Source organism: Lasioglossum baleicum, unplaced genomic scaffold (assembly GCF_051020765.1).
Source record: "Lasioglossum baleicum unplaced genomic scaffold, iyLasBale1 scaffold0021, whole genome shotgun sequence".
Taxonomy (NCBI): Eukaryota; Metazoa; Arthropoda; class Insecta; order Hymenoptera; family Halictidae; genus Lasioglossum; species Lasioglossum baleicum.
In genome coordinates this window covers 3,082,635-3,109,789 of record NW_027469081.1, presented here as the reverse complement: position 1 = coordinate 3,109,789, position 27,155 = coordinate 3,082,635, and the positions used below count along the sequence as shown (strand labels likewise).

At 40.0% G+C, this 27,155-nt stretch overlaps 3 protein-coding genes and 1 non-coding gene across 5 annotated transcripts; 2 read left to right on the top strand and 2 right to left on the bottom strand.

The window, feature by feature from the left end:
* The first annotated feature begins 2,888 nt into the window (after positions 1 to 2,888).
* On the top strand, positions 2,889 to 4,985 carry Ics (ras suppressor protein 1). Its single transcript, XM_076445139.1, has 8 exons — positions 2,889 to 3,130; positions 3,781 to 3,831; positions 3,907 to 4,027; positions 4,089 to 4,207; positions 4,282 to 4,364; positions 4,433 to 4,547; positions 4,643 to 4,775; positions 4,845 to 4,985. Exons 1-8 carry the CDS (start codon positions 2,986 to 2,988, stop codon positions 4,927 to 4,929), a joined length of 852 nt encoding a protein of 283 aa, XP_076301254.1. The 5' UTR covers positions 2,889 to 2,985; the 3' UTR covers positions 4,930 to 4,985.
* Positions 4,986 to 5,644: 659 nt separating this feature from the next.
* On the bottom strand, positions 5,645 to 5,726 carry Trnas-gcu (transfer RNA serine (anticodon GCU)). Its single transcript has one exon. It is a non-coding gene; the product is annotated as a tRNA-Ser (tRNA).
* A 129-nt stretch (positions 5,727 to 5,855) lies between these two features.
* LOC143219199 (tRNA (guanine(26)-N(2))-dimethyltransferase) lies at positions 5,856 to 9,076 on the bottom strand. Its single transcript, XM_076445135.1, has 2 exons — positions 8,265 to 9,076; positions 5,856 to 8,024 (listed from the first exon to the last, which is right to left on the bottom strand). The coding sequence occupies exon 2, from the start codon at positions 7,984 to 7,986 to the stop codon at positions 6,430 to 6,432; it is 1,557 nt and encodes a 518-aa protein (XP_076301250.1). The 5' UTR covers positions 7,987 to 8,024; positions 8,265 to 9,076; the 3' UTR covers positions 5,856 to 6,429.
* On the top strand, positions 8,986 to 27,155 carry LOC143219205 (CD82 antigen). 2 transcript variants are annotated; one of them, XM_076445141.1, is made up of 4 exons: positions 8,986 to 9,411; positions 20,295 to 20,694; positions 22,840 to 23,115; positions 24,226 to 27,155. In XM_076445141.1, the coding sequence occupies exons 2-4, from the start codon at positions 20,419 to 20,421 to the stop codon at positions 24,376 to 24,378; spliced, it is 705 nt and encodes a 234-aa protein (XP_076301256.1). In that variant the 5' UTR covers positions 8,986 to 9,411; positions 20,295 to 20,418; the 3' UTR covers positions 24,379 to 27,155. The 2 variants fall into 2 exon arrangements, with proteins under 2 accessions (XP_076301256.1, XP_076301255.1); XM_076445140.1 differs by having other exon boundaries at positions 8,987 to 9,411; positions 20,383 to 20,694.

The window sequence follows — 27,155 nt, the reverse complement described above, 5'->3', positions numbered from 1 at the left end:
TAAGAGCTATCAATGTTTACACTGAAAGAGTTAGTGTGAAACTGTATTAGAGCTGTGACATTGAGCCGTGTGATTCGATTGTAACGTGAACGCTTACACCAGCTTACTCACTTCTCATCAGAACCATACTGCATCGACGTGATGTAGTGTGGACATCCGGATCTACCAGAGAACGAGATCGGTTAATTTTTCGTGTAATTATAATGTAATTAATCGACTTACACACCTAAAACACTCCATGATTGCGAATCTCCAACCAACTCGACAGCGATAACAAAAAATGGCATTAGCCATTAAAAACGATGACTATGTTTTGTTTGACTATTTTAAATGGCTATTTACAGTAAAATTTATTTATTTTCGACCTACACACAAAATGTTATTGCTAGATTACGGATCTTATGCAAAATAAAAATTGTCTGCAAATAGAATATTTATGTTTTCAATTTTCAAAATTTTCTTACATCTTTGCATTTCATCTACTCAATTCTCCTATAAACGCCTAAACATCCGCAGTTTAATGATCATTCACGGAATCAAGTATGTATAATTCATTAAATTCATTTACTTTTTCGGAAGGCCAACTGATATACAGTATACATGCACACTATGCCGGCACGTGGCCAGATCTTTATTTTAATAACTTATATGTATATTGTTACGAGCTACTTGTGCGAGGAGTGTAATATAATTATAGCGATATTATTTGGTCACGATTTTGATATCGCTTTCATCACCTAATTAGATTTGTGTTCTCAAGTAAATTGAGAGCTCATTGAAACACATTCTGCATAATAATAGCGTCTTATTAACGTCGCGGTATCTACGAAAGTAAGCCACGTTGAATGTTCACTTTCACCTCTGTGTCGATAATTGCTCATTAACCGCGCAATGAGCCCGCATAGTGAAAGTTGAGGCTGGTTACAAAACGCACCTCTCTCATTTTCATTTCGCTAATATTTCACTTACGTTTCTTTCAGCAGTTCTACTTGTTCTTTCGTAGAAAGAACACTTTACTGGGCAAATCATTTAATTATTATTCTGCGAACAGTGAGAGAAATAAGAACTCTCGGAAAAATAAGAAAGAAAATGACAGTTTTTACAGAAATTTGTTTAACCAATGCTAACAATAATTGGATTCTCATTGATAGAATAATATCGTTGGCTGATGATAAGCGTTATTTAATTTACGGAAGAACGAGCAACAATTTTGCATATTTTAGCACTTGCCTCGAATGGAATTTGCTTACCGGACATAAACGCTCGTAGAATTTGTTTAACTAACGATGACCAAGGGTTCTTATTTAGTGTATTATAAATTATAACCCTGATCGAACAGGCCGGAGGTCAAGGCAATATATGAAGCAATAAACAATAATGCTGTCGTGATAATGCAAATATCAAACGTGATTCAATTGACTACACCTATAGCAGCAGGTTGCAGGAGGGAAAGTTGACATTATCTTTTAAAACGTGCTATAATGTCAAACGGGAAGACATTTGCTCTAAACTACTAATTAAAGCCACTAACCAGTTCTACATTGCCTTAATTTCTTTAGTTTCTTCGTTTATTTGAAATCTACCTATAACGCTGTGTTAATTTTGATAAAATAATTACAGTTTTTCTAGTCGAACCAAAAAGCATCGTAAGTTTTCAGAAGCAATCTTTTTGCGAATTACTACGAGCTATGTACGCAAATGATAGCTTAAAAAATGCAGAAACGAATCTACTACTTCGCTGAAATAATGGTCAGCAATTAATTTATTTGAATTGCGAGAACAATTAATTCTTGCCGCTCTCGCCATAAGATTCAATGCTAATTCCGGCAAGAATCATCTGCTCCCCAAAGACCTCCGTACAGCGCCAATGGACGTAGTGGCCAAATGCTCAAACTGTTAGCCGAATTTTAGTTCGACTTCTTCACGCAGGTGGCGCCACATACCATTTCCACAAAATCTGAAAATAGCGCCACTGGACGTAGTGGCCAAATGCTCAAACTGTTAGCCGAATTTTAGTTCGACTTCTTCACGCAGGTGGCGCCACATACCATTTCCACAAAAACCTGAAAATAGCGCCACTGGACGTAGTGGCCAAATGCTCAAACTGTTAGCCGAATTTTAGTTCGACTTCTTCACGCAGGTGGCGCCACATACCATTTCCACAAAAATCTGAAAATAGCGCCACTGGACGTAGTGGCCAAATGCTCAAACTGTTAGCCGAATTTTAGTTCGACCTCTTCACGCAGGTGGCGCCACATACCATTTCCACAAAAATCTGAAAATAGCGCCACTGGACGTAGTGGCCAAATGCTCAAACTGTTAGCCAAACATTATCGACAGAGCACGTGGCAGATGTTGATAATGTAGGCAGATGTCGATAATGTGAATCTCTATTGTAATATCGATTAGTTGTAAGAAATTTTATGGTTTTTCGTCGATCATCTCATTTCCCATGAAGTTTTGAACAAAGTCTAATGAATGTTGTGTTTCTTTTTAGATGAAATAAAATTTGATTCTCGTTTGTAATCAGTATTTATTCATTAAAATAAAGGTAGCCATACAAAAAATATTTTTCTTTTCCCTTCTACGACATTTTTCGGGATAAAGACGTTTTAATCTCTGTAACTGTAAAAAAGATGGTACAGCACGGGGTTAATTTTAATTAGTTCGATTCGTCGAATGATGAAATAATGTGGGTTTCCAGGATTTCATGTTTGTCTTTCCTGGGAGGATTATTAAAATTGTTAGAAACAAAAATAAGAAACTGCATAAACATCATTTAAATATACGCGCTGTACATTCCTGGTTTCATAAATGGCCACTGGCGTTTTGAATCGCGCTGTAAATAGAACGTAGAGGTCTATATAAACGTGTAATCCATGCCGATAGATAATATGAAAGAAGTGCGGCAAGTGAACATAGTCGCCGGAGGTGCGCGCATCTTTATTTAAAGCTCACTGACGTGTTGGTACAATTGCGCGCGCAATGAATCAAGCACCAGTCTCGTGTATTCCAGCCGGGAAGATGTCGAAGACGAAGAAAGTGCTCGACGAAGCCCGCGAGATCCAAAATCCAGAGCTGGATCTCGCGGATAAGGGTATCTCGTCGTTCGAAGAGATGTCCGGATTACGTGAGTCTTCCATATTCTTCATGCTACCCGCTTCCATCACCAAATTAGGCAACTTGTCTTGACTGGTTTTTGGAGCGGATGGAAATCCGAGGACGCCATTTGTCGCTTGCCAGCGAGGTGGGCGTGTCGACGCATGCGCATCAATTTCCTTCAAAGAACAATAACAATTTGAAATATAGATGACGATGTCAACAATTCATTGTTATTTCTAATTGAAATGATCAATACCTTAACCCTTATGTCAATAACCGGGTACTACAATTCTTTTACTCATTTCAAATTTCTTTTTAAAATTCTTTTAATACAATGTTTCTGTTGACAAATAGCAGCATTATTGTTGAGTTTTGTGATCTTGGAATTCGAAATAGAAAAATATGTAGGAAGTTTTTTAGCCATTAATAAAATAGAATATTTATTCAAAATACTTTAGGCTGCTGATTTTTATGCATTTGTATAGCTTCTGAAAATTTTCAAAAAAGGGTGGAATATAAAATTCGATAGATTAGAATTTTTTTTGTCGAGATCTGCAAAGGCTTCTTAAAATTCGTCTAGAAAAATTTAAAATTGCATAAACATCCGCACAGTATCTGTAGATCAGTATATTTTGTTTCAATTTTTACAAATACTTATGTATCTTTATTATTTTTCAGTGAATATGATCAATATAACTAGATTGACTCTGAGCCACAACAAGATTCAAGGTAACCCTTTGCGATGCGAATATTTCTAAAAATTTGCCAACAATTGTTTTCATTTAATGAATTTTCAATCTACAGCTGTACCTCCAGGCCTCGCCAACTTGGTCAATCTAGAGATTTTGAATCTTTTTAATAATCACATTACTGAACTTCCCATCTCCCTATCGCAGATGCCAAAGTTAAGAATTCTCAATGTTGGGTAAGTTCTTAACGTTACACAAGCATATTCAAAGATACTACTGTTTAGATCAATGTTGTAGAATGAACAGGTTGGATGTGCTTCCTCGAGGATTCGGCGCCTTTCCAGTATTGGAGGTTTTAGATTTAACATATAATAATCTGAGTGAGCAAAACTTGCCAGGGAATTTTTTCATGATGGGTTCGTATAAAAAGCTTTTACTTGACGAACAGTCTTTTCATGTAAGAGTAACATTGAATTATCTTTGTTCGTAGAAACATTGAGGGCACTCTACTTGGCTGACAACGACTTTGAATTTCTACCACCCGAGATTGGACAGTTGAAGAATTTACAAATAGTAAGTCAAGAGTTAGCATAACGAATAAAATATGTTTTATACATCTCTGATTCAAATTTTTATTCTAGCTTGTATTACGGGAGAATGATTTAATAGAATTACCGAAAGAAATTGGGGAATTGGCACGATTGAGGGAGCTACATATCCAAGGAAACCGGTTGACAGTGTTACCTCCCGAGATAGGTACAGCCTTGACGCACTTAAAATTATATCTAATTTTAATTACCATTTCGTTGAAGATAAGTGTCCGGTGTACTTATTTAAGAATGGTTTTTTAGGTAATCTAGATTTAGTGAGTAACAAAGCAGTATTCAGAATGGAGTTCAACCCATGGGTGACACCAATCGGTGATCAACTCCAAGTGGGCATATCTCATGTCATGGACTACATTCGATCTGAAACATATAAATAGTAAGTATTGTAAATCATTCATTCAGATGTGGAAAACAATTTCAAATACGTTATTTGTATTATTTCAAGCGTGTACAATCGGCATCAGGCCGCGAAAGGACCACCACCGCCGAGTGAAAACGACAAGAGTAAGAAAATATCGCGTGTCCGTTAAGTTAAAACGAAAAAATAATTGACACGTAATGATTGACACGCTATCTTAATTTACACACTGCCAGTAATTTCGTACATCTAATACCTCAGAAATGAAAATGGTGCCTTTGCTAATATATGTACAATTAACACAGAAACGCGTACTTTTATCGCGCATTTGCTGCCTCGAAAAATAATATACACTCCGAGTTGTATTCTAGGAAAATGTAATATATTATTGTTGTATTGTTTACGCTTGTTAAACGATATTTTTATAATGACTGGATAGTGAATAATTTATATATATATATATATAATAAATTATATTTTAGAATAAAACAGTTCTTCCAATTTAACAGTGATCGGCACATATTTTATATCTTATTGGAGATTCGTATTAATTTTATTTTTTACATTAATATTGCATGTATCGCGATGATTCTTACATTAATTTTAATCACACTAGCCGTGACCAGTGTTATTAATTACAATTATTAATTATTCAATGATAAAGACTTTATCTTACATTATTATATTTTGGTTAATTGCGATACTAAAATATTTACATTTAGAGGCTTTAATTTTACGATAATTATATCTTGATCATAGGCGATCTCCATGGTATTCAACGTTTTAATTAATAACTGTATTTAATCATGGAATAATTGTGAATGTTACGTAAGAGAATTTATGATAATAGATTCGATATCATGATTTATTAAAATGTAAAAAACAGTCGACGAGGATGGGATTCGAACCCACGCGTGCAGAGCACATTGGATTAGCAGTCCAACGCCTTAACCTCTCGGCCACCTCGTCCAATGATACACGTTGCGAAAATGCCCTTGGAACAGGGGTAACTACCCCAATGAACTAAAAGAACCACTTCCACGTAACAATATTGTAAAAATTAAAATCTTAAATGGGCTAATTAAATTAAACGATTTGTTTCTACATGTGCATTTGTTCTATATAAGCTTCTTTATTATCAAATAAAATTGTGTGTTATCGAATGTTATCTTTTCATTTAGCTGAACTGTTTTAAATTTTTAGTACTAACTCTGCTAGCCTTCCAACTATATTACAAGTTAATTCATTTGATAATGACGAGTTCTGTATATTGCAATATACTGTACATTTTGTATATTCTATACTACACAGAATTTATATATATATATTAATATATCCATATTTACAATTGTATAAGCCGTAGTTCAGACACGGCGGAAACCGCGCGATTTTTGTTTGTGATTGTTCGACCGCGCGGATGCGTGTGAACGAATACATGAACGCTAATGTAAATAAGGTCCGCGCGGATTCCGCCGTGTCTGAACGGGGTCTAAGTGTTACAAACAGCGTGAATACAATCTCTTATAAATCAGAATTTCATAAATGTCTGTAAAGAGACGAATACATTTCTATCCATTACAAATATTTTTGTGATCCAAAGTCTAACGGTATAAAAATAGATCAGTTCAGATTTACAAGTAGGAGTCTTCTTTATTTACAGTCTGCACGCGATTCATGCAGACTCGGCATTTAAAACAGTTTGCAGATCTTCGGTATTGTCTGTGGTTGGCAGCTTTTCTTTTTTAGCATTCTTATTTTGGTTTCGTATCCTTTTCTCATCTTTCACTTTCGATTCCAAGTCGATTATTGTTTTGGCGCGAGTACCGGGTCCCCAGTTAATTGTAGGATTGTGTTGAAACCGAGTCAAATGTTTTTGCCTGGAAGCTGGATTGGCCAGCGGGTGTATATCGAATGAAACATTCGTAGTAATCGGCGTGTTTAGTATGTGCAACGCGGGACTGTTTTCCAACAGTTTTTCCCGTTTTATAGGGTGGTCTTTTTCCCATGTACGAACGATATCCCATATTACTTGGTGCGGCGCATCCGTTTTTATCGATATTTTGTTCGCGTGCGAATACGATACCTGGTATCCCGCGTTCAACAGCGCAGATCTGAATGTTAACATCGACGGTGTATGGCATCGAACCGTAGACATTAAACGATCCAACGTATAGTACAACGGAATGTCTAATTCTTCGTGTACAACATTTAGAACTCCTTCGATCCTTTTCAGGGTTCCTAACTTCATAATATGCAAGTTACATAGCAGTTCGGTGACGAACGTTTGGTCGTGTAAAGCGCCCAACCATATAGGTCCTCCGGCGTGTTGCTTGTGTTTACAGATTTTACAAAGTTGATCCACGCATGGCGACGATGACACCTTATAAGATCCGGATGGCTTTTTATGGCATAACGGTTGAGTATTCAGACTTTCGCACCCCGTGCATTGATACACCATTCCTATTTTCGTAGCGTTATCTTTGCATCTAATTTGACTAGAGAATATCTTTACAAATACTCTGATGTAAAAGTCCACACTTATTGAGAGTACCGGTACTATGTACCTTCCGTAGCGAGCTGCGTGCGAAGCAATATTTTGCAACAATATGCGCAGTGCTATTTCGTGACAAGCTTTCGATTTCAAAGAAATGGCTCCGTATTTTAAGTAACAAGTTTCAGGAGAATTCCCTGCCAACACGGCCATATCCGTAGCTGTAACCATAAGCATACCACCATCGGATACGCATTGGACAGCGCCATCCAAGAATATCGTTGGACAACCGTACGGATCCAAATCTATAACATCGAACTGTTCTCTTCTACTTTGATACATCAGCAACGTGGCATCCTCGTGGCTGGGCTTTATCAGATTTTCTACTCGGTTATGCTCCACGTTCCTTCTGATGCTGTCTACAGCCTTTATAGAGATATCATTGGCCACAATTTGCTTTATACCTTGTACTTCTTTAGCATACCGAATACTACGCAGACCTGTTGCGGACAGAGCTTCCAAAACCGTTATTCCATCTTTTTTTGGAGCACCCTTCTTCGATACCTCTTCGTTTCTGGCTTTGGCGTAAATCATTAACACCGCAGTGCTCAGATCTCTGTTAAACTCTTGTACAGGATTGTAAAATACATTTGTGTTGCTCACCAAAATCTCTGCTTCTCCTTCTTTTATCGTTGTGCTTTCTAACTTTGGCTTCTTCGCGCATTGCTCATTGTCCATATTCAAAGTAACCAGAGGTGTCCCGAATCCTTTAAGACCTTTAAAAACCAAATTAAATCAATTTGGTTTACATTCGTTCAAATACATATAAGATACAACGTGCAAGGACTTTCCATTTTGTTTGAATAATCAACAAGAAGATTGACAATGCTTTCGTAAACATAACCATCAAACTAAACGTCACGTGGACGGAATTCAAGTTATAGTTTCAAAGTAATAACTAAATTAGGATTTATAACAATTTCGCTGTAATTTATAAATTTATTTGATCAATGTACCTGGCAATATTTGAATAGTTTACACGTATCAGCACGTATTTAATGTCTTCACTCAATAATATATTTCAAATACACGTAGATTCTGTAAATTGGAGTAAATGCAAGTAAATGACCGACAGAGTTCCACGCGCATGCGCGACCAAAGCCAGGACAAGTCGGGAAAGTCTTGCAGAATCTTTTGCATACATAAAATAAAAGAAAAAATAAAACGAAACAAAGTTTTAGAAAATGCCTTTTCTATTTTTGCATGTAACCTTGTAAACTATAATTTTTTGAAAATTTTGTTGCATGTCGTTTCGTAAACCAATGCTTCCAATTCATTATAAAAAATCAGGTCGTTTGATACAATTATAAAAAAGTTACACGGATACTTTTTACACTCACTGTATAAACTCGCCGGTTAATTTGATAGATATTCAATAATTTATCACATTTACCAAATTTAAGTGGTGATCATACATAATAACCGGCAATTATATACATAATCACAATCACCAGTTTATTACATTTACCGTTACATATTCATATATTCGCGCGCATTCGACGGTAGGAGACACGAAGAAGGAAAACGTACGAAACAACGCGTTGGCAGGAGAGAGAAGAACAAGGGTTGGCTGTGAGAGGAGGTAAGAGATGCGCGATGCGAGCGTCGCGTCGCATTGGTGGAAAAAAGACGCAGTTACCGACAGAGGGACAGAGATAGGGGGATAGGGAGAATGACGTCAGAAGCTGCAGCTTCAAACGAGAGCAGCAGTCCGTTCGTCGTTCTTCATAGGTTGCTTGCACTCGCAATAAAAACCAACACCGATCGTTCCGATCACGATCGTCCGTGTCCGTGTCCCGCGACAGTAGCTTGTAAACCGTCGCGTGGAATGGATCGGCGTTCGTCTTCCGTGTGTGTACTAGTACGAAACTGAACAACTTTTAACTGCAACGCCAAAGAAAACCTTCCCCCTTGTGCATCGGTGTGAAAACGAATGTAAACGATTGCTCCGTCGGTTCGCGAGACCCTGTGTTTTTTTTCTGGAACTGCTGAGAAAGTCCCCTAACCGAGTGTCGAGTGTCGCACACCAAGCTGAAAATGGTGCTATCGGAATGTTATGGGTCGGTGAAATACGCTCTGATCTTCATCAATCTGATATTCTTGGTAGGTTGATTTTTACGAGTGCATTCTCTCTTTCGATAATCACCGTACAACCATCTCATCTGTTGCTGCACTTTCCCTCTCATATCCTGTGGAAAGCGAGTACTTCTCTCCTCGAGTATCTTCCCCTGTTCATTGTCAGCATATTCACTTTCCTGTAGAACATTTTTATATGCCGAACGCTATATGCGTGTAGAAAGCAACGGAACACGCAAAATATCACGTTGCATTTCGAAACTTTTCATTGATCGATTAAATTGTTGCCGTTCGCGCTGCAACGCAGGGGTGGTTTTCACTAGATTGCGGATGTTCACGCAATTTTGAATTTCTCCAGGCAAATTTCAAGGAAGCGGGAACAAGTGAAATGTTGAAATTTTTATATATCCAGCATCTGTTTTTAACACTTTTAGAAGCCGTAAATAAGCATACAGATCCGCAGCCTAGTTATGACCGTTATAAGTATGCAAATGATTCGCGTGACAATGCGCGTGCAACTTCGTTCAATATAACTACAATTGAGCAATATTCTTGCGTGCGTGTATATCCATGAAAACTAGTACGTGCTGCAAAGAATAATTCGATTACTTGACTATATCGGACAATTCAATATTTATCTTACTTCGCATTTTTCGACTTCCGTATAGAAGATGAGAGAAGAATGAATGTTTTGGAAATTGTTAGGATTATTAATGCCAGTCATTATTTTATTCTGCCCGGGTCGCGTCGCGTCGCTGACCTCGCAATTTATCTGAAAACGCGAACTTGTTCGGAAGATAAATAGGGTACCGCGCCTGAACTCTCGACGTAATTGGATAAATTAACGTAGCTCCACGTTAAGAAAAATCTTTACTCGCTGCAACTCGAGTTATATGAATTAGTTCTCTTCCCTGTTGTCCACGATTCGTTTCAATTACGAAAGTCCCTCTCCAAACTGATCTTCACAACATTTTCGAGTACTTTAAATACTGTGTACGATCTATATTTAATGTTTCCGAAAAAGTGGGGAAAAAAATGGGACGAGGGTGGTCACTTCCGGCGGACGCGCGCGTGAACAGTGGGAATTTTTTCCATGTCGTGTTCGTGTTTTGCTACCTAGCAACAACGCAATACCTGACCGAATCGATTGCATCCGCGAGAGAGTGCAAGGTTTTTTCTCGAATTTTTCCTCGGCCATCGTAATCGCGAAATACGACAAATCGTGAAAGTTGTTATTCAGTGTTTGTTCACGCTCGTCGCATTTCAAATTTCTATCGTGTATAACAGTCTTTTTTTAATGAATGCTCGCAGCCTGGAATCTAATCAGTGTGCCTCTACTGCTCGCGTAATACATATGTATGTATTTACTTCGAAATGCCTCCCCACGAAACATAGGAGAAAGCATTCTAATGATTAGATCATTGACTTCTTGTGAACCGTCGAACTTCCTTTAATTAGCATTGCAGTTTTCCGGTGCGGCGCGAACCAACGTAATTCTAGAGGGCAGCTGAATCGATTGGATCTGGGTGGGTGGCTGCGATATCTCTCTTGCCAATCGACAATCTGCCCCAAATTTCGCAGGATTCACCTGTAATCGATTTAGCGGGCTGAGCATTAATTGCCGCTAGTGTACCGACTCTTTCAGGACTATCATTTAACGTTTTACACTTTACAGGGTGACAAGAAATAACGGAGTTAATCATTTCTTATTATAATTCTGTCAAATTGACGAATTTTGAAAAACCAAATAATAACAACCACAACATGTGGACCTTTGGTATTCATATATTTAAGAAGTTTCGAAGTGGCCACCCTTTGCGCCGATACAGAGGCTCAAACGTGTTTTGAAATTTTCGGCAATGGGCCGCAGCTCTTCTGGCGTCATTCGGTCCCACTCCTGGTACAGAGATTTTTTCAATGACTTCAAATTTTTATGGGGCCGAGCACAGACCTTGGCCTCCAAAATCGACCACACGCTGCAGTCCATCGGGTTGAGATTCGGTGAGTACGGCGGCCATTCCACAGATGTGATGAAACCTGGAAAATGGGCTTTGCACCACTCCTGAGTCGTTTTCGCCCTGTGGGCCGGCGCGGAATCCTGCTGTAACGTCCATTCCGGATCGCCGAGGTGCTGTTGGGCCCACAGAAGTACGACGGCTTCGAGAATGTCCCGTCGACACACTTCTTGGTTGATTTTGACCCCTTGATTCACGAAAACCGTAGCAAATCCCATTTTCCAGGTTTCATCACATCTGCGGAATGGCCGCCGTACTCACCGGATCTCAACTCTATGAACTCCAGCGTTTGGTTGATTCTGGAGGCCAGGGCCTGTGCTCAGCCCCATAAAAGTTTCGAGTCGCTGAAAAAATCTCTGCGCCGGGTGTGGGACCGAATGACGCCAGAAGAGCTGCGGCCCATAGCCGAAAATTTCAAAACACGTTTGAGCCTCTGAATCGGCTCAAAGGGTGGCCACTTCGAAACTTCTTAAGTATATGAATACCAAAGGTCTATGTTATGGTTGTTATCATGTGGTTTTTCAAAATTCGTCGAGTTGACAGGATTATAATAAGAAATGTTTAACTCCGTTATTTCTTGTCACCCTGTATAATTCCACCGATTCTATTTTATTCTTTTATTTCCAATAACTTCAGCTGACCGAAGGGTACTGGATCATTTTAAATTCGAATTTGTGTATCGACGAATAAATTCCATTTTGAAATGACTTTTGAACTGCCCTGTATATCAAATTACAACACACAGACCATAGAAATATGAAAAATCTTGCAAAATCGGATATTCGATGAAAAAGAAAACCAAACGTCTCTGCTTTATTATAATTAGTCTGCGGATTTTTAAGGGAGATAAAAACTGTACGCATTAATTGCGACGTACAGAAATTTTACATGGACACTTATCTTTCTTTGGACCCTCTAAAAACTTATCCAGGACAGTTTAAAGTGTAACGAATGACGAGACGGGCGGGTTGCATAGAAAAGTGTGTAGGGCTCACGAAGAACATCGTGAACGCAGCCCTGCTACACACAGCTTGTGTATCAGCACTCAAAACATCCCAGACGACAGAAGTATCTGGGCCGCGCGGTGTAGGACGCGATCTCGTAGGAAGAACATATTCGCTCTCTGACTGGAAATCTATATTTAAACGCACTTATTCCCGTTCAACATTTTCAAACTAGACGCGATCTTTGCCCGTCTCGTTGCTGACACAACTGCTATTGTTAATTTCTCGGCAAACAGTTGATGCAGCGAGAGAGAGAGAGAGAGAGAGAGAGAGAGAGAGAGAGAGAGAGAGAGAGAGAGAGGGAACAGCCCAGCTGTTCGATCATCCGCGAATCAATGTGAATCACTCCCCCACCGATTCTTGTTTTCACTATTATTCAAAATGATGAGTAATCCGAGAACAAGGTGTCGAACGAATGCGATTCGCACTTACTGTTCCAGGATCGCGCCGCGCCGTCTGATTCACATGGTATTAATCAAATAAACTGTTTGAGGAACGATTGTTTCAATAACACGTCATCTTATTTGGCTGCAATCGAATGAAATTATCTTTATTTTACTTTTTACTCCGTGTACGAGTAAACTTTTACTTAATCCTTCGCCTTAGCGCCCGCTCTAGCGGTTACGTCGCCCCGGACAAAAAGGCAAATTGCCGCCCCTTAATAAATATATTTCTTATTCTCAATAAAAATTAAATCACCTTATTTAAATTTTAATAAAAGCAAATTTTCCATTAATTGGGTATTTAACAACAATATTTTTCTCACACTTACAACCAAAATGGCGCCCCGGACAAATGTCCGAGTCGTTTATGTCCACGACTAGTTTTTCTTTTCGCTGTCGGAGTCCTTATTTTAATATGCAATTGTTGGAACGTCAGATCTGTAAAGCATTAATGGGAGAAAATAGATAGTACCGGAAAGATAGAAATTCATTAATATTAGACTAGTGCCTTAATTGGCTGACTACTGGAACAATTACCCCAGATTTAGTTATACACGACCAGAGTTCGATGAATATGTGTTTCGTTCGTGATAATTGCGCTAATCGGACACAGTCAGCACGCGAAAGTGATTTTCCGCTCCGTCGGAAATCGTTTATCTTTGTTTTTCTTTTGGGAACTATTTCCGAGTATAAAATAATCTCGCAACGGTGTTGAACTTGGCATACTTGGCATCGAATAAAGGTGCCAAATGCTTTCACGGAAAACCCATAACACATCTGTTGGCCTGTTTTCTATTTTCTATTCTGTGTGACTTGATGTCATCAGTTTCCGAGAATGGAAATGGAAATGGGAATGCGAAAACTGATGGGGAAAAACAATTTGTAATGATTGCGAATCGTGCAAGAAACTGTTGGGCGTTTCTAAGGGCGATCACCTTTAGAAAGTATTTCTTCGGTATCGTATATGTATATAACTAATTCATCGTTTCCAACGCTTCGTTTATGGTACGAGTATGCACTGAGAAATGTATGTGTACACATACAGATGTGACATACTGCTAACTAGCAACTAGTTACCCTCTTATGAGCACAGTTAGCCAAAGCCGTTTAAACGGTTGATCTTTAATACGCGTGGGCATTACTTCATTGAAGTAAATGTCGCCGAGTTTACCATCTCCAAAATTGTAACACGATCGTCCCACGCGGTCACGGAACGAGCAAAAACATTAACAAACGCAGACACGAACAGCTTGTCGAAAAATAACGTTTCCTCGTTAACCCTTATTTCACCAACCGTGTCTGTTTCTCGGTGTCAAATCGACAGCGGTGAAATACACTGTGCAACACCAAATTTGTTTCACAATTACTGTTAGGTGGTTCTTATAGAGTTTCTTGCGCTGATCCCGAATCAGTCCTTAAGTTTTTGAGAAACACGGCTTCGAAAATAAATCATATTTTTCAACTTTAAACAAATATTGTGATGTTATTATGAAAGATTGAATTGTTCTTTGCAGTAAAAGATTCTGTGGACTTTCCCGAATACAGGGATATCCAATATTAATACATTATGACTGTTTAAACATGTTTAAACAGGTTTAAACAATCATTAAAGACGAAGAGACACCACTTTTGCACCAATTTTTGAGGATATTTTTCAATTTATCTCAAAAAATAAGGGTCCAGTAGAAAATCGAACTATACCAAGCGATGAGCAGACTTTTATCTTGAGAAATCACCCTTTTAAGTTTGGAACGTCGACGTTTTTTTCGAACCAGAATACGGAGCGGTGAGCGCCACTGGTGACAACTCATGTCGGGCGAAGATATTTTGCTTTCTGGTTCGAAAAAAACGTCGACGTTCCAAACTTGAAAGGGTGATTTCTCAAGATATAAGTCTGCTCTATCGCGTGGTATAGTTCGATTTTCTGCTGGACCCTTATTTTTTGAGATAAATTGAAAAATATCCTCAAAAATTGGTGCAAAAGTGGTGTCTCTCCGTCTTTAATGATTGTTTAAACATGTTTAAACAATCATAATGTAGTAATATTGGATATCCCCCTATTTGGGAAAGTCTGCAGGATCTTTTGCTGTAAAGAACAATTCAATATCTTTTATGATAACATCACAATATTTGTTTAAAGTTGAAAAATATGATTTTTTTTCAAAGCCACGTTTCTCAAAAACTGTGCGTCTAGGAGAAAAATTAAGGGCAGATTCGGAAGCAGCGCAAAAAACTCTATAAGAACCACGCAACAGTAATTAGGGAACATTAAAAATGTTGAAATTTGTTGGACAGTGAAACAGTTATCGATCCATGTTTTTTTTATTCGCGTTGATGTGTCGACATTTACATCTTCGGTGTAAATGTATGTTTCGCATTAAAAGAAATAAATAAAAGTTTACCTACAACCAGCAGAACAGTATAATTTGAAAGAACGAATGATGCAAGCACGTGGAAATACACGGGCGATTTGCAAGTTACGACAGAGAGCGAAGAAAGAAGTTCGAAAACGACTTCGGTTCCTCGCAACGAGTTCAGACAGTTTTACCTTGGCTGGAAGATCTGCGGATCTTTATGCATTTATGTCTTCTACAAGATTTTCAGAAAATGCTAGAATATAAAACTCGACAGAATTTTATTTCAGATCTGCACGAACTACCACTGGAAATAAGATTCTATTTTATTGCACTTTCCCCTCAAATTCGTCTGGACAAATTGAAAATTCCATAAGCATCCGCAGTCTAGCGATAACGGTTTCAATTTGGTACGTGAAGAAAAATTGTTTCTTAGTTCGAGTCGGGCTGCGTGATCGATCGACAGCTCCGACCAATGCAAATAAGCGCGCAGCTCGCGACCCGCCTCTAACTTGATTTACCGCGCTATGTTTGACGTCTGATCGTATCCGCGAAGAATCCGTTTGACTCGACCGATCCTACCGGTGGTTCTTGCGTCTGTTCTTACATCAGCATGCGAGGCTCGAACATCACCGGGACGCCGTGCGAATACAGGAAGTCTTCTGTTCGAGAGAACGAGAGGGAGCGAGAGGATAGGAAAAAGAGATAAGAGAGCCATCGCCGGTATAACGCGTCGAGTGGAAGTCACGTTCGTTCGGCAAGTTTAACCCACTGAACCTTCCTCTCTCAGGACTCTGTATACTCTGTATCCTGCCGCCTATCGTGTAAACACGCCGATTTTACTGCTAACTGAGTAATGGTCTGTCCGAGGATTCGCCTGGGGGAACAGGCCACTTTTAAAAAAGCTGACCGTGCAGATAATGTAACCCATTTAGGTCCGTTACAGTGATAAATGCTCCGTAGTGTGCACGCTAGATAAAGCTCTAGCTATCTTTTGAGCAGAGTACATAATACCTCCCACGCGTATACGCGACTGTTGTTTTCGTTGGAGCGGCAGACTCGTCTCCAGAATTGCAAAGGTGCGGGATTCGCCTTCTCATTTCTCGATAAATCAAACACGAGGGTTTTCAAAATCTGCAATTTTTACCATCTTTAAACGCGTGTTTGTAGCTCATTGCAACGTCGGCCGATTTTGATGAAATTTCCAGAATACGTTTAATTCGCACAGATCTACAAAACGTGTTTTCTAAATTTTGCATACAAGCCCACATAAAAAAGTTGAAAAATACAACTTTTAGTATTTTCTCTGCAATTCCGACAACTTGCAGTTTTTTTTTCAAAAAATTTTGTCACGTTGTGTAGCAAACCAACTGTTCTGACTTCTCCAAAAATTTCAAGTCGTATATTCTAATATCAAAAAGGTTATGGTGTTTTTAAGAGTGTCCGAATATTAGTGGGAGTCAATATACAATTATACATATAGCTTTTTCTTACTCCGGCTCCGACTACAGTGATCAGCAATTACTCCGACTCCGATCCCGAAGCTCTGGTTTTCAGTCGTCAAAAACGCTAGATGAAAAATCGATCTAGGGCGCTATCTCCCTTAAAAGTCCTATTTTTTCGTTTACAAGGCGTAATTTGCATTATTCGGCAGTATGTAGCTATGATAATAGCTACATGCGCAGTTGTATGCTTCCGAATAATGCAAATTACGCCTCGTAAACGGAAGAAATAGGACTTTTGAGGGGAGATAGCGCCCTACATCGATCTTTTGTAGGGATTGCAATCCCGCGATGCGGGATCCCACGTCATTAGTCCAGTCAACGAAAAATCGTAGAGGAAAATGGAAGGAACACAATTTTTAATTTTGGGACTTTGTTTGGACTAGTTAGGAGGTAAACATACTAGAAGTCCCCACTCCTAGGAGGTGAGCGGGGTGCAGGGGGCACATAGTTTCCGAAATATAAGCGGAAAACCGAAAAAGGGATCTTCTACGTGCCCCCAGCACCCGCTCACCTCCTAGGAATGGGGACTTTTAGTATGTTTACCTCCTAACTAGTCCAAACAAAGTCCCAAAGTTGAAAATTGTGTTCCTTCCATTTTCCTCTACGATTTTTCGTTGACTGGACTAATGACGCGGGATCCCGCATCGCGGGATTGCAATCCCTAATCTTTTGTCTAGCGTTTTTGACTAGTGAAAAACCCCGTGTTTGATTCCCGCACCCTTGCAATCCTGGAAAAAGGAGTCTATCCCCTTTTAAAGCGGTGGACTTGTTTCCAGCATTGCAAGGGTTCGGCATATGCGTGCAAACGATGGGGTTTTTCAGTAGCGAAAAGCGCTTCAGTAGTAAAAAGTCCTATTTTTACGTGTACGAGGCGTAATTTCCACCATTCTGCTGCCGAACATTGCAAATTACGGCCTTGTAAACGTAAATATTGGACTTTTATCTTTTATCTAGCGCTTTTCACTATTGCATAACCCCATCTCTGTATCATCGAAAAATGAGGAGGCGCATATCCCGCACCCTTGCAATCCTGGAAAAAGGAGTCTATCCCCTTTTAAAGTGGTGGACTTGTTTCCAGCATTGCAAGGGTTCGGCATATGCGTGCAAACGATGGGGTTTTTCAGTAGCGAAAAGCGCTTCAGTAGTAAAAAGTCCTATTTTTACGTGTACGAGGCGTAATTTCCACCATTCTGCTGCCGAACATTGCAAATTACGGCCTTGTAAACGTAAATATTGGACTTTTATCTTTTATCTAGCGCTTTTCACTATTGCATAACCCCATCTCTGTATCATCGAAAAATGAGGAGGCGCATATCCCGCACCCTTGCAATCCTGGAAAAAGGAGTCTATCCCCTTTTAAAGCGGTGGACTTGTTTCCAGCATTGCAAGGGTTCGGCATATGCGTGCAAACGATGGGGTTTTTCAGTAGCGAAAAGCGCTTCAGTAGTAAAAAGTCCTATTTTTACGTGTACGAGGCGTAATTTCCACCATTCTGCTGCCGAACATTGCAAATTACGGCCTTGTAAACGTAAATATTGGACTTTTATCTTTTATCTAGCGCTTTTCACTATTGCATAACCCCATCTCTGTATCATCGAAAAATGAGGAGGCGCATATCCCGCACCCTTGCAATCCTGGAAAAAGGAGTCTATCCCCTTTTAAAGCGGTGGACTTGTTTCCAGCATTGCAAGGGTTCGGCATATGCGTGCAAACGATGGGGTTTTTCAGTAGCGAAAAGCGCTTCAGTAGTAAAAAGTCCTATTTTTACGTGTACGAGGCGTAATTTCCACCATTCTGCTGCCGAACATTGCAAATTACGGCCTTGTAAACGTAAATATTGGACTTTTATCTTTTATCTAGCGCTTTTCACTATTGCATAACCCCATCTCTGTATCATCGAAAAATGAGGAGGCGCATATCCCGCACTCTTGCAATCCTGGAAAAAGGAGTCTATCCCCTTTTAAAGTGGTGGACTTGTTTCCAGCATTGCAAGGGTTCGGCATATACGTGCAAACGATGGGGGTTTTCAGTAGCGAAAAGCGCTTCAGTAGTAAAAAGTCCTATTTTTACGTGTACGAGGCGTAATTTCCACCATTCTGCTGCCGAACATTGCAAATTACGGCCTTGTAAACGTAAATATTGGACTTTTATCTTTTATCTAGCGCTTTTCACTATTGCATAACCCCATCTCTGTATCATCGAAAAATGAGGAGGCGCATATCCCGCAGCCTTGCAATCCTGGAAAAACGTGTCTACCGCCTTAACTTCACAATTCCGCAGCTGACCCGCCTCGCATTTATGATGGAATGTATTTATAAATGAATATGTATCTTGTTTCAATCGAGAACGTTCTATCTCTATGCAATATCACCCGTTTAGAACGCCGTTTCTAAATGCGACTTGCGTGTGTAGGTTTTAGGAGCGGAACACGTTGCAGTTAAATTTTCGCGCGAACGTACTTTGCGCCCTGCCGCCGTTGCAAACGACGCATTGTATGCAACCGGGAACAACGTGTCCCTTCCTACTTTGTCGCGAAAATATACCTGACCTTTTTAGCTCTATTGAAACAGAGAAAGCCGGGGACGAGAGTGTGTTCTGGTTTATGGCTTAAGCGCCGTTCACAATGCGTTATATGGATAAATAATGAAGTATTCTTGGGAAACGGTCGGCGCGGCGCGGCGCACGACAGTACGTGCCCTTTACAATGGCCTGCCCACCAGATGTGAACATTTCCATGTTAAACCGGTGGACTTTCCTGGTCCTTCTCCCCCGTGACCTTTTTTGCGACGGTCTTCAAGTATGCGTCCCGAATGCATTGTAACGCGAAACATTTCCAGAAATCTCTTCTCGCTTCCTCGACTGCTTCTAGACGTACGGAAGATTTCTAGTATTTTCTATACAATTGTCCGTCCAATTTTTACAACATTTGGTAAAAGACTAATTGCTCTAACTTCTGAAGAAAGTTTATATATAAATCGTATGGTCGAATGTTAAAAAGAAGTTATCGCTTTCTCGAGAACGTCCGAATATTGATGGGAGTCGCTGCATTTCAACACCAAAACCATACATTTCTTCCGACCCAGAACATTCTCCATTCCATATCGCCGCCTGAATGTAAGAACTATGTAGGTAACTTGAAATTTGGACATTTTGAGTTATCTACTTCGTAATAAAGAAGAAATCAAGTAGAATTTAATGTAAAAACTGAGTAACCTATCAAAGTAATCTACGCCAACTAGTGAGCAGTGTTCAAAGTAGATAAAAAATAAATATAGATTTCTATTTATATGTTATAAATGGGCAACTCGACTTTTTAAACATTCTTTTTAATCCAAAATGATGTTTTTTCATGTGTTGTTCCACTTAAAATAAAGAAATATAAGCAGATACTGACATTATGTTTAAAATAACGGTGTCTCCCTACCACAATCTTAAAACCTTAAATTACTGTATCATCAATTTCCCTGAAATAAGGAATTGTAAGTTACCTAGTTCTTCCATTCAGGCGGCGATACGGTTCTGCCATCTCATGGATAATGACATCGATAATTGAACAGCGGATCTTTAATGCGAAATAAAAATGTTCCAGCTGAATTGGAAAAAACACGAGTGAAGCAGAAATTGTATTTTCTGTCTTCTAATGTTTTTACAATTTCAAGCGCCGTAAATGTTTCCAGGTCGTGGGCCTAGCTGCTGCCGGATTGGCCGTGTGGATGCTGACAGACCAAACGTTCTTGATGTCTCTAAGCCAGGAGCAACACAATTTCAGCGCTGGACTTTACATTCTGCTAGCCGCCGGGATTCTCATGCTGCTCGTAGCCTTTCTCGGCTGTTGCGGCGCCATCCGTTCTTCCCAATGCATGCTGGTCGGTTTCTTCAGCTGCCTTCTTGTGGTTATCGTCGCGCAGATCGCAGCTGGAGCGTGGCTTTACACCAACTCCAACAGCCTCGAGGAACTGGTCAAGTCTTCCCTGATAAATACCGTTAAGGTATCGACAATTACTCGAGTCAATCGCTAGCTAAAACGCTCGCGGAACAACCGTTACGGGAGATTGCAATTATCCCGCCACCCGTTTTCGCCATCTTGGCTGACTATAATTAGTCTATTCGGCTTTTCTAAAGCCGGCTTATCCGGTCAGACGCCCATAATTGCTCCATCCATCTTCCTGAATTAGACACCGGTTTATATCGTCTGTTCGTTTCACTTTTTTGCACTCTCTTTCACGCGGTACCGTGGCTCGGTACACTTCTGTTCGAATTACCGTGCTTACCTCATTCAATTAATCACGCCGCGTCGTTCGTCTTAGTCATTGTAAAAAAAAAAACGCGGCAATGGGTTTGGTTGATGTCGTCGAAGTGTCGAGATCAGCGCCATTAACACTAGGTTCACGGAGCTATAGAAATACCTATTTCACATTATTTTATCAACATAACAAGCATGTATCTATCCAAATTTTTGGCCATTTTTCCAATAATACAGGGTGATGCGCCAGAAACAGGCCACCTGAATAACTCGGCTGCTATTGGTGTTAGGAAAAAATGCATCAAATGGAACTTGCTCGGTTACGAGGGGGAATTAATCCGATGTTGGTAGCTTTTTTGTAGGTGTACGCGTATTTTTTAATACATCAATCGATGCAGCTGAACATTCGTTACGAAAAAGTACTAACCTATGTATGTCGAAAAGTTTGTAGTTCAGGAGATATTTCAATTTGAATAACTCTAAAACACCATTATTTAAATTGAAATATCTCCTGAGCCACTAACTTTTCGACATACATAGGTTAGTACCTTTTTGTAACGAATGTCCAGCTGCATCGATTGATGTATTAAAAAATAGCTCGTTCCATTTTAAAAAATCAAGGTGACCTGCGTATCTCTAAGAAAAATTACATAAAAACAAAAATTTCTTTGGTATCGTATGAGCCCGATTTCACCATTCAACATTGTCCTTCGGACATTTGACGTATCTTTAAAAACAACAAGGATATTCAAGGTGGTCAAGTTAGCTGGGACACCCTGTATACCCGAAGAAATCAATTTGGTAAATAATTCCTTAGGGAAGCATCTTTAGAATCCTAACAATTTCGGATTAAGAATATTAGAATCCGTCAGTTTGACGGGTCCAGTAAACTTAGTGTTGTAAAACGGTCAAACTAAAATAATACAGGGTGACAAGAAATAACGGAGTTAAACATTTCTTATTATAATTCTGTCGAATCGACGAATATTGAAAAACCAAATGATCACAACCATAACGTAGACCTTTAGTATTCATATATTTAAGAAGTTTCGAAGTGGCCACCCTTGAGCCGATTCAGAGGAAATTTTAGAAATTTTCGGCTATGGGCCGCAGCTCTTCTGGCGTCATTCGGTCCCACAAACGGCGCAGAGATTTTTTCAGCGACTCGAAACTTTTATGGGGCTGAGCACAGGCCCTGGCCTCCAGAATCAACCAAACGCTGGAGTTCATAGAGTTGAGATCCGGTGAGTACGGCGGCCATTCCGCAGATGTGATGAAACCTGGAAAATGGGATTTGCTACGGTTTTCGTGGATCAAGTGGTCAAAATCAACCAAGAAGTGTATCGACGGGACATTCTCGAAGCCGTCGTACTTCTGTGGGCCCAACAGCACCTCGGCGATCCGGAATGGACGTTACAGCAGGATTCCACGCCGGCCCACAGGGCGAAAACGACTCAGGAGTGGTGCAAAGCCCATTTTCCAGGTTTCATCACATCTGTGGAATGGCCGCCGTACTCACGGAATCTCAACCCGATGGACTACAGCGTGTGGTCGATTTTGGAGGCCAGGGCCTGTGCTCGGCCCCATAAAAATTTGGAGTCATTGAAAAAATCTCTGTACCAGGAGTGGGAAAATTTCAAGACACGTTTGAGCCTCTGTATCGGCGCAAAGGGTGGCCATTTCGAAACTTCTTAAATATATGAGTACTAAAGGTCTATGTTATGGTTGGTATTATTTGGTTTTTCAAAATTCGTCAATTTGACAGAATTATAATAAGAAATGATTAACTCCGTTATTTCTTGTCACCCTGTATATCCTCGATACATGAAACTTTTTACGAATCGGCAACGTAACGTAACAGTACGGATTCTGCATTGACATCATTTTCCAGAACAAATACAGCGTCGAAGAGTCGTACACGCAGGCGGTGGATTCGTTCCAGTCCGATCTCGGATGTTGCGGGGCTACCGGTCCTTCGGATTGGACCGGTAGTAAATACGCCACGAAAGATGCTTCGCTTCCAGTAAGTTTGACCGTTTCCGGAGAAGCAAACAACGTGTACAGAGTGCCGGAGTCTTGCTGCAAAGTCAAGGATAGCCCGGATTGCGCAGCGGCCAGGGAAATTAAGGTTGCCAGCGAGGTCAATTTCCACGCGATATACAACGAGGTAATCTCCCCGCGTTTCATAATTCTCGTCTGGAGAACATTTTCTGTTCAACCGAACGTATTACACCGAATGGTCGTTGCATGTAAAAAATGTCGATACGTTTCGTTTTTCCACACACATGCAGAAGGAGCACGCACAAATCAAATTTATGTATGTGTAAATGAAAATTGAAGATAGGATCGTATGATTTGTACCTCGAAGTTACAGTCAGCGGCAATATTAAGTAGACACCCTTAAAAATCGCATAACTTTTTAGAAATTGGTCCAAAGAACTTGAATTTCTTTAAGATGTTAGACCGGCTAGTTCGCTAGAGAATAAGTAAACTAAAATTTATTACGATTGCAATTGGTAGGAATCATACAAAATTTTTAAAAATGATCTTTTGTCAACATTTTTATCTGGTCCTGTAACGATAATTTAAAAAATGCGTTTTATAGATTTCGGTTATAGGCATACTGAAAAAATCGGTCAACATTGCAATGAGCTACTAACGTTTAAAGATGATCACGTAAAGGCGAGATGCCCTGGCAAGACTGAAAATCTGCGACTTTCACCCTTAACCTTTCATCTTTAAACGTATGTAGCTCATTGCAATGTTGACCGATTGCGATGAAATCTATAAAACGCATTTTTTAAATTATCGTTACAGGCCCAGATAAGAAAGTTGACAAATCATCATTTTTTAAATTTTGTATGATTCCTACCAATTGCAATCTTAATAAATTTTAGTTTACTTATTCTCTAGCGAACTAGTCGGTCTAACATCTTTAAAAAATTCAAGTCCTTTGGACCAATTTCTAAAAAGTTATGCGATTTTTAAGGGTATACAATTAATATTGCCGCTGACTGTACATACAATGAACCTTCCAACTGTATTTCTTGATCAAAACGCATTGCAACATTTGCATTATAAAATCGGACATTCCACATGCAACAATAATTTCCCTCTGCTTCGCCACAGAAAACAGCTCCCTCTGATTTCGAGGAATACAATACGGTGAATCATTGGTGGAATCACGGCCGGTTGAACTCGTTAATGTGCCGATCGCCTTGCATTAGCATCGCGTAAGCACGTCCTCGATTAAATCTGACGAATCTGTTTTCCACAGGGCTGCATAGACAAGCTGATGGACTTCTTGAACAGCCAGAAGAACGTGGTGATAGGCGTCGCAGCGGGGATAGGCGTTTTGGAGCTTCTCGGATTGATATTCTCGTTGGTGTTGTGCTGCACGATCGGCTCGTCCAACAGATACAAAGCTTGAACGTAAACGCGTGCCGGATGCGCCGTCTTTTGAACCATCCTTTACGCCACATATCGTTGTGTCAGAATGTTCTCCAACCGGTATAACAATTTGATCTCTGTGCCAATTCGAATAGGTTTTCTGGGTATCTGTCTCTGTGTGACTGATCAGCGAATGCCTCGCTTTAACCGAGCAGCATCGCGTATAGTTCTCAGTATTCTTTAGCCTGTGTACTGTCCGAGCGTTCTAGACGTTTGTATTATGATCCTACTCAGGAACAAAACACGATCGACAGTTCTCTTTTCTACCGACGTATATTTATACCTTTGTAATTCTTTTTTTATTTGAAACTTCTACTCGATTTTATATTATTTACAACCGCGGATAATCTAGTAAGAGACCGCACGAAAATTCTTTCACGGAACACAATTGTGTGAATGTCCGCACAGTATAGCAACTGCTATTTCTTCGATAGATCTTCGTTGTTACTGGCACTCGCGAGATTTGACCGAACGCGTGCTTTTTTTTAGTTCAGCGAGAAGGGACGCGCGCTAGTTTGGTTCATCATTCGATGTAGAATATTTTACAGAGTACCTACCTCATGGCAAATAGATGTGCTATGTTTACGAGCATCGGATGCTCCCAGGACTCCGCGGATCTGCACTTTTATCAGTGAGAAGATCGCGTTCAGACACGTAGGGACACCATATCGCCTCTACAAACAGGAGAGGAGCCTGGCTCAATCTTTCTGTCGAGGTCACGCAGACTGACCGTTCTCAGCTTATCACACAGGCTGGTTAAATACATTCTTTCCACCAGGCGACGTTGAACTGTATCCGGCTCGGATCATCTCGGGACCCGGATCTCCGAAGTTCTTTAGCGAATCACTTGCTTCTTCTCTCACCAGGCGACCAAGTTACAGATAAGTCTTTATGACATAGTTCAGCCGGTGTCGGTACCCGATCCCCCAGCTCCGTTCGAGGACGCCTTTAACAAACATTATATGCGAATTATCCGCGATTAGAATATTCCGGTCTATGGTACATTCGATCGATCTTCTCCTGGCCGTGGTCTAACATGCACAGCCAGTCAACAGAGTCTTTATACGCACTTTAAAATAGAATAACTCACTGCTATCGAAAATTTGGATAAATCGTAAAATCAATAATGTAATTATGGATATTGGGTAATGTAAAATAGTCGCTTTTAGTGCTCCGTAAACCTTAGCGTCGAAGAGCAGTGTACAGAGACTTCTTTTCAATGATTTACGCGGTAGACACTGTGCTGTTGCATTTGGAACGACTATGTGTGCCTATAATTCTGAAAGTGATCCAAATATATATTTCTTGTTTCGAGATACTTCGAGGGAAAGGATATTACCACTAAATAAATGCCATATAATGTTGAAATAAACAGTGAAAGTTACATTGAATTAATTCAGTTAAAATAATGTGATGTGAAACAACTGATAAACTCATTTTTTTCTAAAATTGTGACTACTGATTTGTAGATTAGTGGGAGGAGTTTTGAATTTGTGGGCGGAGCTGAGGGCGCGTGGTGGGGACAGGGGCGTGACCGAGCGAGGTTTTCTAACGCTCCAAGCTTTCAGATTCATCAATTTATATTGTAATAGTTATCGTAGTGCTTTTAGAGTCGTGAGAGATGACGATAATTGAAATTCCGTGGATGTGGCGAGTGAATTTGATTGACCAATTAGACGATCCATCAATCTAGAATTGTGGGCGTGTCTTGAGCGAATATAGGAAAAAGGTGTGTTTAAGTGAAGTCTTTAATCCATGATTAAACAGTAACAATGAAAATAAAATCGAGCGTATCTTGAGCGAGCGTGGAGCTCGTGGGTGGGGACAGAGGCGTGGCCGAGTGAGGTTTTTTAACGCTCAAAGCTTTCAGATTCGTCAATTTAAACCACTTACACTATTATGGACACATATGGTCGAAAAAAGCCGCCCTTAAGACCCATACAGGACGTAGTAGAACGGAGACCTCGGATGTTTAAACATTAGTACCAAAGTCTCCGGTGGGTGTGGTTTTCTTTTGCCGCCAGTTTTTCGCGCATTGTCTATTGCGTCCTTTCTTATTTGCACGCTGGAACGCGCGGTATTTCTTTTTCCTCGATATCGTCAGCCCAGCTAGAGCCATAAGCGCTCCCGGTGTCCATCGTGCACCGTCATTCCCATGGCAGCCCCTTCGACATTCTTCTCTGGGCACATCGCTTGTCTCACAGCTTTTGTTCGTGCCACCTGGCGACAAAAGTCTTCCACTGCTGGAAACATAAGCGGTGTAGAAACCTTTTATATTTTCGTTAGGCCAAAGTAGTAGACCAAATTAACGTTTAATATTTGTTAAGGTACGAATGGAAGAGCGAGAGTGAAAAGAGGAACGTATGAATTTTGTGCGACCGATAAGGATTCGAATTGTTCTTGTTGCAACTGGTATATATTTAAACAAGAAATACTGTCCCGGAAGTTACTCTGACTTTGGTTCAGTATGCTCTCTAAACTGCCAACGATTTTCATTTCTTCCCGTGAAAAAAAAAAGAAAACCGGTACAAAAGCATTTTCTCTTTGACACGATTTTTATCATTAGTTACTAATCTTTGGAGACGTTTTTCTTCTGTATTTCTTTGATGTGATTTTTATCAAGCGTACAGAGCTTACAAAAAACGAGGATATTAAACAGTAAACAATGCATAATACTATCTACGACCATTTTGTTGCCAACGCGCCAGTTTCAACGTACATAACACACATCTATATAAATATATATATATATATATA

Coding starts and splice junctions, on each gene's coding strand:
- Ics (XM_076445139.1), top strand. CDS start 2,986: ATGAATCAAGCACCAGTCTCGTGTATTCCAGCCGGGAAGATGTCGAAG. Junction 3,131..3,780: donor CGAAGAGATGTCCGGATTAC/GTGAGTCTTCCA, acceptor ATTATTTTTCAG/TGAATATGATCAATATAACT. Junction 4,548..4,642: donor AGTGTTACCTCCCGAGATAG/GTACAGCCTTGA, acceptor ATGGTTTTTTAG/GTAATCTAGATTTAGTGAGT.
- LOC143219205 (XM_076445140.1), top strand. CDS start 9,346: ATGGTGCTATCGGAATGTTATGGGTCGGTGAAATACGCTCTGATCTTC. Junction 9,412..20,382: donor TCATCAATCTGATATTCTTG/GTAGGTTGATTT, acceptor AAATGTTTCCAG/GTCGTGGGCCTAGCTGCTGC. Junction 23,116..24,225: donor TCCACGCGATATACAACGAG/GTAATCTCCCCG, acceptor TGTTTTCCACAG/GGCTGCATAGACAAGCTGAT.
- LOC143219199 (XM_076445135.1), bottom strand. CDS start 7,986: ATGGACAATGAGCAATGCGCGAAGAAGCCAAAGTTAGAAAGCACAACG.